Consider the following 12,485-nt stretch of genomic DNA (forward strand, 5'->3'; position numbering starts at 1 on the left):
TGACGCAACCGCTGGACAAAAGTGAGTTTTTACTGTGTTTGAGCAGATATTCAGAGCAGAGGATGAGGTTACATTTGTTGGGATGGTTTGATTTTAAATGGGGCTTTTTTTTCTTCTTCCCTTCTTCTCTACCAGATGAGCTGCTTAAAGTCCTGAACAAGTTTTACAAAAGGAAAGAGATGCAGAAGCTGGCAGCAGACCAGGGCCTGGATGGTGAGACTATAAACTCTTGGCTGATTTATTAGCAGGTCCTTGTAAAAAGTGTTAAACCTAAAGCCTGGAGCGTTTCATGATCTACCCCTGCTTTAAACATCCCTTAAACAACCTTCTCCCTGACCTTGACCTGCTGTGCTGCTCGGTCTCCATGATGCTGTTTGTTCTCTGACAAACCTCTGAAGCCATCACCGAACAGCTGGATTTATCCAGAGGTTAAAATGAGCTAATTAAATGGCTTCTAACGTTGCGGCAGAGTTAATTCAGGGGTCTCGTATTCAATGGGGGCAATGCAGATGCAGGGCGTTTGATTGGTAATTCTCAGAAAATGGCAAAAAAAACAAAAAAAAAACACACTGCATTGAGATATGCATTTTGTAATGTGCCGAAATACACTGAAATTGTCTTTTGTTGATCCCCATGAGATGAATAATGTTACAGCTGCACAAACAGAATATATATAATATAATTTATTGTCCGTCAGTGGAGAAAATTAATTGTCCCGGCAGAAAAGTAAAGCCCAAATGGTGACATGCAGAGACACACACAGGAGTAGAAAATATTAAAAACACAAAATACGAATAAGAGACTGTGCAGTAATGGCAAATTTCATAATTTAATATATTAAACGATGAAATGTTTACCTGTATAATATATTATATATATATTAATATATATAATATATTACGCCAAAGAGCCAATTGTGACTCTGGAACTGCAGGTTGCAGACCCCTGATCTTTTCTCAATACAGCGGGAGCTTAGTGTGAAACAGCTTAATTTTTAATCATTGTTATTTTTTTTATATTTATTTTTTTATTATTTTGTTATTTTATTATGGGGTAAAAACATAAATGAAATAAATACAACTTATCCAAATGACTAGTCAGTCACGGTATCTTTGTCAGCATTTATCTTAATAAGAAATGTAATATCATGTTTTTAGTACAGGGGCCATAACAGGGGCACAGGCCCCTGTTGGCCCCTGTCCAGAACCGCCCCTGTATAAAGTATTAAAATGGTGCTAAGTACTAAAAATGTTCTTATGAATGCTGCTGCAAAGGCACTTTTTATTTACGTCTTGCTAAATTGCTGCTGTGTTCGCCGCTGACTGACTTCTGCACATTTCTGGGACTGTTGTGCTTCTCTGCCAACCATCAGCTCGCCTCTTCCACCAAGCCTTCGTCAGCTTCAGGAAGTATGTTCTGGAAATGTCCTCCCTCCCCGCTGATCTGCACATCATCCTCAGCGACATCTGCTCCAACGCAGGTACTCCCCCTCCAGTTTGTAAATTAATTTAAATAATGTTTACATTTATTTCATCATACCATAACCCCCCCTTATCCACTCTTTCAGGTCACGTTGATGACATCTACCCATACTTCATGCGCCACGCCAAACAAATCTTTCCCATGCTGGACTGTATGGACGACCTGATAAAGATATCTGATCTCAGAGTCCCAGCGAACTGGTATAAAACTTTGTCACGTATCAGACTCCACTAGCTTTATAGATGTTTCTCCAATATTAAATCACCTGTAGACATGCATTGTTAAAAAAAAATGGTGGTTGACACCATGCGTCAGTTTTAAGATTCCAATAAAATTCTTTCACTGCTAAAACAGATCTAAAAATAAGTAAAATGTTCTTAAAATTAGTGTATTTGTCCTTGATTTGAGCAGGTAAATAAGATGATCTGCCAATGGAATGAGTATTTTGAACCCTAAAATGAGATAATTAGACATCCTGCACTTGAAATAAGATGATTGAGATATATTGTTCCTATTTTAAGTGCAAAAATCATATTCCATTGGCAAATCATCTTATTTACCTGCTCAAATTAAGGACAAATACACTAATTTAAGAACATTTTACTTATTTCTAGTTCTGTTTTTGCTGTGTTGACGTTAAAGCAGGAACTATGTTTTTGCAAGGAGCTGAATGTTTGTTGTGTGCATCAGGTACCCCGAGGCCAGAGCCATCCAGAGGAAGGTGGTCTTCCATGCCGGACCCACGAACAGCGGGAAGACCTACCATGCCATCCAGCGCTACCTGGCGGCTAAGTCCGGGGTCTACTGTGGCCCTCTGAAACTTCTCGCCCACGAGATCTTTGAGAAGAGCAACACTGCTGTGCGTCAATTTTTATTTATTTTATTTATTTAATTTATTGAAATCTTCCATCTAACCCCCGGATTCCACATCCTCCGTGCTCGCTCCAATTTTATGTTTCGTTCCGGCCCGTCGGGCTCCGGTCGGGTCAAAGTCGGGAGTGGAGTGGTGGCCTAGTAGTTAGAGCATTGTGCTTGTATCCCAGAGGTTCTGGGTTCAACTCCCACAGACTATCTCTCTGGGTCCCTGAGCAAGATCCAGAAGGCTCCCCGCGAGTGCACAATGGCAGCCCACTGCTCCCCAAGCAGATGGGTTAAATGCAGGCAACAAAATTTATTGGAGTGAGTGTACGTTGCAATGGGAATAAAGATTATTATTATTATTATTATTATTATTATTATTATTATTATTATTATTATTATTATTAAGCTACACAACTCCAATCGTAGCAAACAGGAAGAAGAAAATCAACAACCTCTGGTTTGTCAAAGTTAAATATTGTAAATGAGATTGTCAACCACAATTTTTTTTAATATTCACAGTAAAATGATCTGTTTCTTTTAAACGTTGGATGCGAGCCACTCTTTTTGCACGAAATAGGAAGCAGATATGTCTTTTCAACATGCGGAGGATGTGGATTTACGGGGTGAGTTGTGTGAGTTTGGGACAGAGCATTAACTATCTGAGAAAGTTGACTTAGAAAAAAGTTCATCCGTAGGAGGAACATGCTGATCAGCTTCAGTCCCGCGCATCTAGCTTCAAACACAGATAGTTGCATGTCTTTTGGTTCCTGGAAGCAAGACCTCAGAAATGTCATTAAAAAACAAGAACACTGAAACACTTTCTTGAAAGATGATTTTTCTTTGTACCAATGGACAAAATACACAGATCTACATTAATCGCTGTTTCATATTAGATAGGTTAATAAAATGTTTAGTGGAGTGAGAAGAATAATCCAAAACTGCTCAGCTGCCAGGATCACATGGTGAGGTTTTGATGCTTGCATTGGGGCTGATCCGACTTCATTCACAAAGAACAATTCAGCTGTGATGCTTCCTCCAAACCACGTTGTATATATTTACATGTTCTGTCTCAGCTGTGATAATAATGTTTGGTTGTCTATGCTTGCAGGGCGTACCATGTGACCTGGTTACCGGGGAGGAGAGGACCTTCGTGGAACCAGAGGGCCGAGCAGCCGGCCATGTGGCATGCACCATTGAGATGTGCAGCGTCAACACACCCTGTACGTAGAGGTTAGACCACATCAAAGAAGGCTGAGATGCAGAAGTTGCTTTTCAGCCAGGCCTAATAAAAAATGGGTGGGCCAAAGAATTATAGTTGGAAGTGAGTTTATTTGTAAGTTGCAGTTTGTAAGTTCAGTATGAAGAAGATACAGGCTGAGGGGAAGGAGAAAAAGACCTTCTCTGTTCAAGTGAACATCCTTGTATTGACAGCGTAAAATAAACAAAAGCAGTAGCTTCTGGATCATTTAAACTGGGACAGGCTGTAAAAGTCATTATTTCTGTTTCTGAACGCAGCATCACTCAGTAATAGTCGCCGTTCTTCAACGATCCAGACGCCCAGGACACAAAACCGTTTTTTTGTTTAATGAATGGAAAGCTTCTGCTATTTTCTTTCATTAAACACAAGATTGTAGTTAACGGTTAATATTATATATTTTTGCTAAATCCTTAATGTTCAGTTTATGCTATTCTGCCCTTTATTTCTTCCTTTGACATATTTATATAATTTTATCTGTAAATCCATGTTTTTACATTTGGATTAACCTTTTAGACTGACTCAGCGGTTTAATGTGATGTGATCCAGATCCCTCGGTACGTCCACACAGCTGCAGGATTGTTAATTGTTTCCTGTTTCCCCCTTATCAAGAATCAAGAATCTGTTTAGTTATTTATTAATTTTGATGGCGAGACCAAATCTGATTAAAGTCTCAGCGATTTAAGGAATCCGTTCTCTGTTTTATCTAAACTATGATGGTGAATGTTTTGTTTTGGAGTCAGATTTCCAGCTGAGGTAAATGACTGAGTCGTTTCTCTCTGGCCTCTTTCTTGCAGCGTCTATTTTGCTGACTCGAGAAGAATTTTGTAATATTTTTGGCATTTTGTGGATCCAGTAAGAACATGTCAATTATCATATTTAAGTTCATTTTTGATTAGATAAAAAGTTATACATCCAGTACACACATTTAGATTAACTTGTTACCATATAATAAAGAGTTGCAGCAGTAAATGCGTCAATTTATGAGAACAAGAATATTACTCCGTATTAATGATCCAGTTTTCCTCTTTTTGTTAACAGATTAACTGCTTTCACTTTGTTTCCCCTATGGAGTAAATAATCTCACCTAATTCCTCTGGACTGGTGTTGCTCTTCCAGTCAGAGCTGGGAGGTTTTCTAGCATCGGTTTCTTCGTCTCTATAACAGAACCGTGGAGCCGGGCTGCACAGATCCAACCTGCCTCGTCTCTGTCACATTTATTTTCTTCCATTTGCCAAAATATCAACTTTTGAATGTCTGCTTTTTTTATTTTTTTATTACTCACATTTTTTTTTCATCAAACATACTGTGTTTTTGCTCTCCACGTGTCTGCAGATGAGGTGGCCGTAATCGATGAAATCCAAATGATCAGAGATCCGTCCAGAGGCTGGGCTTGGACCAGAGCTCTGCTGGGTTTGTAACGTTCAAACAGGAGCATAATGTGTCCAACACGCTCTCGTGTGCTGTGACTTATCTCCTCCGTGTCTCTGTGCAGGCCTGTGTGCCGAGGAGATCCATGTGTGTGGAGAGGCAGCAGCTGTGGACTTCATCAGGGAGCTGATGTACACCACCGGAGAGGAGGTGGAGGTGAGGCTGGACCGCTGCACAGCCTGCTGTGGGAGGAGCACTGCAAAAACAGAACTAAAAATAAGTACAATTTTCTTGAAATGAATGTGTTTGTCCTTGATTTGAGCAGGTAAATAAGATTATCTGCCAAAGGAAGGAGTAATATTACATTATTGGATATAATGCACTTGTAATAAGTTGATGGAGATGACCTCTTCCTATTTTAAGTGCAAAAATCTTATTCCATTGGCAGATTATCTTATTTACCTACTCAAATAAAGTACAAATACACTCATTTCAAGAAAATTTTAACTTATTTTTAGTTCTGTTTTTGCAGTGTGGAGCCTCCTGCACTGCAAAAAGAGAACTAAAAATAAGTAAAATTTTCTTGAAATTAATGTATTTCTCCTGGATTTGAGCAGGTAAATAAGGTTATTTGCCAATGGAATGAGTATTTTTACCCCTAAAATAAGATAATTAGACATCCTGCACTTAAAATGAGATGATGGAGATGAATTGTTCCTATTTTAAGTGTAAAAATCTTATTCCACTGGCAAATAATCTTATTTACCTGCTCAAATCAAAGAAAAATACTCTCATTTCAAGAAATATTTTTCTTATTTTTAGCTCTATTTTTGCAGTGTGGGGCCGTTTCCTCACAGCGTGTGGTTCACCGCATCATCTCGTCTCTCCGCAGGTACACACCTACCAGCGCCTAACTCCATTCTCAGTCCTGGATCGTGCTGTGGAGTCTTTAGACAACCTGAGGCCAGGGGACTGCATCGTGTGCTTTAGTAAAAACGACATCTACTCTTTGAGCCGGCAGATCGAGGGTAGAGGACAAGAATGTGCCGTCATTTATGGCAGTTTACCTCCAGGTGAGTGTGTTGATGAGGTAAATATAAAGTTTTTCAGTGTTTTGAAATGTTGCTTGGAAGCTTCAGTGAAGCGTAATCGGTGTGCCAGAAATAAAATCAAGTAATAAATTACTTGTTTTTATTATAAATGCTTTTGCGAGCCACTGTTTGCTGGCCATTGTTAATTTTTCTCTCCTTTCTCCTTGTACCCTGTAGAAAACTAAAACATGATAGATCCTCTGTGGGGGTTTTTGTTCATACTGAGCCTCTAGAAATATGACAGGAACCTCTTGATTTCTTTATATAAAAGACTTATTCTGTCATAAATAAATAAAAACATAGAAGCATATATTTAATTACTTTCTGTACATTAGCCTTCATGTCGGATGTCTACATCTGCTGTTGACAAAAGTAAACAGAAGAAGGTGTTTCTTTCAATTTTAAGATATTCAGTCTGCAGAATACTTTTAAGTTGAGTGTTGTATTTAGTATGATGAAGTAATGAAACGGGGTTTTGTTTTAATGTTTGGTTTTTTGGTGTTTGGTGAGGTTGGAGCTGCTTAAATGCATAAACATGTTTAAAATTGCCGTGTACCTTTTAAATTTCTGTTCATGTCATTTTTACTCCTAGAGTTACATTTATTCATTCTCTCTTTTCTTTGTTTGTTTTTTGCAAAAAACATATAGTTGTTTAAATTTTGCTTTAATATTACTATTACATAATAGTACGGGTACTCCCTCAGTCCAAAAACATGACTGTAGGTTAATCAGCTACTACTGAAATTGCCCTTAGATGTTGGTGCGTGTGTGCATGGCTGTTAACTCCCAAAATCGATATGATATAATACCGGCTGCATTTTTATTAACTTCTCTGTGGACGGCAGGCACTAAACTGTCGCAGGCCAAGAAGTTCAACGATCCCGACGACTCCTGTAAGATCCTGGTTGCTACCGACGCGATCGGCATGGGTCTCAACCTGTAAGTAACAAGTTACATTTTATATGCCTCCACAATTTTATTTTGCTCTGAGAGAACATAGCACTTCTTCTCTGAGATGTTTCTCACTTATTTAGATTCGGTTGACTGGTTTGTGTTCGTCTCCATGTTAATGGGCCTTTTTCTGACCGGGTGCCCTCCTTCCTCGCTGTCCAGGAGTATAAAACGTATCATCTTCAACTCTCTGGTGAAGCCCAATGTGAATGAGAAAGGAGAGAAGCAGATGGAGACCATCAGCACGTCACAGGCCCTGCAGATTGCAGGTCGTGCAGGAAGGTCAGTTTCCTTTCTGTCTTGGAGGTCTTGTGGGGAAAACAGACGATGCACAGCGGCTGTCCTCTCCGTCAGACGGTTTTCCCACATCCTTTCCTTCGTTGCAGATTTTCCTCCGTATTTAAAGAAGGAGAGGTCACCACCATGCACCGAGACGACCTCCCTGTCCTTAAGGAAATCCTCAGTCGTTCTGTAGATCCCATACAGGTGGTTGTTTTACACGTAGTCATAGATCCCACAAATAGTGACAGTGTTCATCACACAGAGGTTCTAAAACTTTGTTTTTTTTTTTTATCAGACTGCAGGTCTCCATCCAACTGCAGAGCAAATAGAAATGTTTTCCTATCATCTCCCTGACGCTTCGCTCTCCAACCTTATAGTAAGTTCAATTCAATTCAATTTTATTTATATAGCGCCAAATCATGAAACATGTCATCTCAAGGCACTTTACAAAGTCAAGTTCAATCATATTATACAGATTGGGTCAGATTATACAGATTGGTCAAAAATGTCCTATATAAGGAAACCAGTTGATTGCATCAAAGTCCCGACAAGCAGCATTCACTCCTGGGGAACCGTAGAGCCACAGGAAGAGTCATCTGCATTGTACATGGCTTTGCTGCAATCCCTCATTTTGAGCAAGCATGAAGCGACAGTGGGAAGAAAAACCACCCATTAACGGGAAAAAAAACCTCCGGCAGAACCGGGCTCAGTATGAACGGTCATCTGCCTCGACCGACTGGGGTTACAGAAGACAGAACAGAGACACAACAAGAGAGACAAAAAAGCACAGAAGCACACATTGATCTAGTAATCTGTTCTACATTAGATGGTAGTAGCGGGTGAGCCGTCTTCTCTGGATGATGTCACAGTTAACAGAACGCCAGACCAGGTGTACCTACTATGAAGAAAAAAGAGAGAGAACAGAAAGTTAAAGCAGAAATGACAACACATAATGCATAATTGAAGAACAGTAGAACTCAATATAGTGAGAAAATTAGATCCTGATATACTCCAGTAACCTAAGCCTATAGCAGTAAAACTATAAAGGTAGCTGAGAGTAACATGAGTCACTAGTTATAATTTTTGTCAAAAAGAAAAGTTTTAAGCCTAGTCTTAAAAGTAGACAGGGTGTCTGCCTCACGGACCAAAACTGGGAGTTGGTCACACAATGACACAATGTGTCCCATTCTACGCTTTTCTTCACCTTGTTTCATTCAGTCTATATAAAGTGGAACTGCAATGCTTTGGTCTGAATTCCTCATTAATTTACCCCAACGTTCTCTCTTTTTACCCCTGTTCTGATTGAGTGAGCAGTGAAAACACCGAAGTGAGACCTCAGGAGCTGGAGTTTTAGCCTTCACGTTGTAAAAAGAGCTCCAGTTTCTTTAGTACGATAATAAGAAGTTGACATGAAGGGGAAACAAATGCAACATTTTTGTGTCAGGTGAAATATTCCCGTTAAAACAGCAGTAGTTGACCTGAGTGCTGCAAAAAGTAAAACTACACTGCAAAAACTGAATTAAAAATAAGTAAAAATTTCTTGAAATTTGTGTATTTGTCCTTAATTTGAGCAGGTAAATAAGATGATATGCCAATGGAATGAGTATTTTTACACATAAAATAAGATAATTAGGTAAACTACACTTGAAATAAGACGATAGAGATGAGTTGCTCCTATTTAAAGTTCAAAAATCTTATTCCATTGGCAGATCATGTAAACTTGCTGCCCAAATCAAGGACAAATACACTAATTTCAAGAAAACTTTACTCATTTTTAGTCATGTTTTTGCAGTGTAAAAGCCAAATACTAGAAAAGGGTTTTTAAAGGTATTTAAAATGTGTTAACAGTCTGATGTGTAAAGTTTTATCTACAGATTAAACATTGTCCGCTTTAAAGTAGACATATCTTTCTTTTCAATTTTTCCTTTTCACATTGAAATCATTCAGTCTATATAAAATGAAACTGCATTGCCTTGGTAATTAATTTACCCCCATGTTCCCTCTTTTTACCTCTGTTCTGATCGAGTGAGCAATTGGTTTTGGTGCGGTCTCTTTAAATCTAAGCCAGAAGTTCACAGTCTTGTTTAGAAGCTCTTTAGCAAATACGGTGATGTTAAAAATGTAATGAGAGCAGAGAAGACTGAAAAATATGACCCAAGCAGCACCTGGACAGACTACATTCAGATTTTCTGCACTCCTAGAGACTCCAAGTACACATCAAAATGTATTTACGGGTGAAAAATTGTGTTTTGTCCCCTTAAAAGCTTTGGTTGGAGTAAAAGGGTGCAGGTGTTCCCACAGATATGAGTGTCTGGACACCAAGACCCTGCAGTCATTCATTGTTGGCATTCAGGTTTCTTGCAGCTGGAGTTTAGCTGGTTGTAATTTCTGCTTTGTCCCACTAGGTGTTGTTATTTTGTCCAATTGAAATAGCTTTCAAACATTCAATAAGTTGAAAATTAAAATGAACCAAAATCTGATTGTTCCTATTTCTAGATATTACTTGATGTCCTTTGAATAAAAAGCTTTTTTTTTTTTCGTTTCAGCGTTACATAAGCCTGTTCCTGGTAAAATCAAAAAAATATTTTTACTGCGTTCTGTAATGCTGGAAATAAATGTTTTAAATTAAAAGTTTTATTTAAGTAACCTTTCTTTTTATGTTAAAAGCAAAATAATTGTGATTTGACAATGGAAAATGATTCAGAAAGGTTAACTATGTTTATTTACATTTTTGTGATGCATAAGCACATCCAACTGCTTAAACAAAGTTCTTCTACTTCTGAGTGTTGTAAAGAAAATAATCTTCATCTCTGGTGTCGGTGATCAGATAAAAGTGAGTTTTAACTCTAAAGTTCTGTACATTTTCTTGTGTCCTCTTGTCTTCCAGGACATATTTGTCAGTCTCTCCCAGGTGGACGGTCTGTATTTCGTCTGCAACATCGACGACTTCAAGTTTCTGGCGGACATGATTCAACATATTCCGCTCAACCTGAGGTCGCGCTACGTCTTCTGTACGGCCCCCATTAACAAAAAGCAGCCTTTTGTCTGCACCTCCTTCCTAAAGGTAAGGCCAAAGCCTAGACACGGGAGGAAGGTTTTAGATTTAGGTGGAAGATCCGCGTGTCCTCATGACAGGGCTCACTGGGAAACGGTAAAGCCGGTGTTGTAAAATAGCTTGAGTGAAAAAGATTTTATTGCCGTGGTGCTGTAACGTAAGTCTTGTTGGAACTTTTGAGATTTAGAGTTGATGTCTGTGCTGATGTGCAAAGATCTCAGTGTGTTATAGTGTTGCACCGATACCACACTGCAAAAACGGACCTAAAAATAAGTAAAATGTTCTTAAAGTTAGTGTATTTGTCCTTGATTTGAGCAGGTAAAAAAGAATATTTGCCAATGGAATGAGTATTTTGACCCCCAAAATAAGATAATTAGACATCCTGTTCTTGAAATAAGGTGATGGAGATGAGTTGTTCCTATTTTAAGTGCATAAATCGTATTCCATTGGCAAATAATCTTATTTACCTGCTCAAATCAAGGACAAATACACTAATTTTAAGAACATTTTACTTATTTTAAGTTCCGTTTTTGCAGTGCAGTATCGGCCGGGGCGCCGATACCGCACTGAAATGGTGATATCGGTATCGGCGAGTACGAACAAATAGGTCACAGATACCATTTTGATGTTTGTATGTCACTTGAACGCAGCCTTCTCTCTCCCGACACTCACTAGTTCTACTGGATTCACTTTGTATTAGTCTTTTTCCTGCTTTAATAAGGTAGCAGCTTGAAAAAGCCATGATAGCAATTATTTTACATCCAAGTAGTATGCTGTTCTTCATATACACACACACACACACACATAAATTTCAAAGTTATGGTATCGGTATCGGCCGATACTGCACAGCCAGGTATCCGGTATCGGTATCGGGGCCAAAAAATGGCATCGGCGCAACACTAGTTATTAGCATTTAAAGCTGAATGATGTGATATATTTTCTGTTGAAACTGTGTTTTAATCTTCGATGCACAATGTCGATGTCTCAATTAAATGCCTTCAACGTTTCAGTTTGCACGTCAGTTCAGTCGAGACGAGCCGCTGACGTTCGACTGGGTCTGCCGTCACGTCGGCTGGCCCCTGGCCGCGCCCAAAAACATCAAAGACCTGGTTCACTTAGAAGCTGTGCACGACGTTTTGGATCTGTACCTCTGGTTAAGGTGAGCCGCCCTCTCTACGCCGTCTTCTCTTACCTGCGTTTTGTCTTTGAACGCTGGCCCGCCTAACGCTTTTCCCCCCGCTGATGTCCGCGTGTCCCCCAGCTACCGTTTCATGGATATGTTTCCAGACACGGCCGGGATCCGAGGAATTCAGCGGGAGCTCGACGACATCATCCAACAGGGCGTCCGAAATATCACCCGTCTGATCCGAGCCACCGACCCAAACGTCGCCGACCCGCTGCAGCAGCAGCAGCAGCAGAGCGGCGCGCCAGAGAGAACCGGCGCTGGAGCTGCCAGCAGCAGGCTCCCGAGCAGAAACAGAGGTCAGAGGAACTCGGCAGAGATGATGGAGAAGTCTCTGGCGAGCCGCCTGGTGAGAGATGGACTGCTGACCCCTGACCTGCTCAGACAGCTGCAGCGGGAGTGGTCCAAGACCCAGAGGCAGGAAGGGGGCAGCCAGAGCGCCCTCGGTGCAGAGCTCCACAGCAAGAGCGTCAAAGGGAAGAGAACGAAGAAGAAATGAATGCTGGGAGTCAGCCATCCTGATCATGAAGAACTCTTAATGGAGATTAATATAGCGCTGAATCCAGGAGCACCGTTTCATTCATGGAGGGTGGGGTCAGGGTGGTGGGCAGGCTGGGGTCCTACGCATTCTGTAATATGATTTATTTTCCTTCCTTCCTTCCTTCCACTGCAAAAACAGAACTAGAAATAAGTAAAATGTTCTTAAAATTTGTGTATTTGTCCTTGATTTGAGCAGGTAAATAAGATGATTTGCCAATGGAATAAGAATTTTGCACTTAAAATAGAAAAAAATTCATCTCAATCATCTTATTTCAAGTGAAGGATGTCTAATTATCTTATTTTAAGGGGTCAAAATACTCATTCCATTGGCAGATAATCTTATTTACCTGCTCAAATCAAGGATAAATACACTAACTTCAAGAACATTTTACTTATTTTTAGATCAGTTTTTGC

General features: G+C 39.8%; 1 protein-coding gene across 1 annotated transcript in view; it reads left to right on the forward strand.

The window, feature by feature from the left end:
• The window catches only part of supv3l1 (SUV3-like helicase), a 12,660-nt gene extending 419 nt beyond the window's left edge, over nt 1-12,241 (forward strand). The window contains exons 1-16 of the mRNA XM_012881010.3: nt 1-21; nt 136-213; nt 1,373-1,480; nt 1,568-1,682; nt 2,173-2,341; nt 3,452-3,563; nt 4,934-5,011; nt 5,094-5,185; nt 5,862-6,042; nt 6,906-6,999; nt 7,174-7,293; nt 7,398-7,497; nt 7,589-7,669; nt 10,181-10,357; nt 11,359-11,507; nt 11,610-12,241. The exon at nt 1-21 is cut by the window's left edge and continues 419 nt beyond it. Of these exons, the coding sequence (XP_012736464.2) occupies nt 1-21; nt 136-213; nt 1,373-1,480; nt 1,568-1,682; nt 2,173-2,341; nt 3,452-3,563; nt 4,934-5,011; nt 5,094-5,185; nt 5,862-6,042; nt 6,906-6,999; nt 7,174-7,293; nt 7,398-7,497; nt 7,589-7,669; nt 10,181-10,357; nt 11,359-11,507; nt 11,610-12,030 (2,096 nt within the window). The 3' untranslated portion in view covers nt 12,031-12,241. The remainder of the gene's footprint in view (nt 22-135; nt 214-1,372; nt 1,481-1,567; nt 1,683-2,172; nt 2,342-3,451; nt 3,564-4,933; nt 5,012-5,093; nt 5,186-5,861; nt 6,043-6,905; nt 7,000-7,173; nt 7,294-7,397; nt 7,498-7,588; nt 7,670-10,180; nt 10,358-11,358; nt 11,508-11,609) is intronic.
• The last annotated feature ends 244 nt before the right edge of the window (nt 12,242-12,485 follow it).

Source organism: Fundulus heteroclitus, chromosome 4 (genome assembly GCF_011125445.2).
Source record: "Fundulus heteroclitus isolate FHET01 chromosome 4, MU-UCD_Fhet_4.1, whole genome shotgun sequence".
Taxonomy (NCBI): Eukaryota; Metazoa; Chordata; class Actinopteri; order Cyprinodontiformes; family Fundulidae; genus Fundulus; species Fundulus heteroclitus.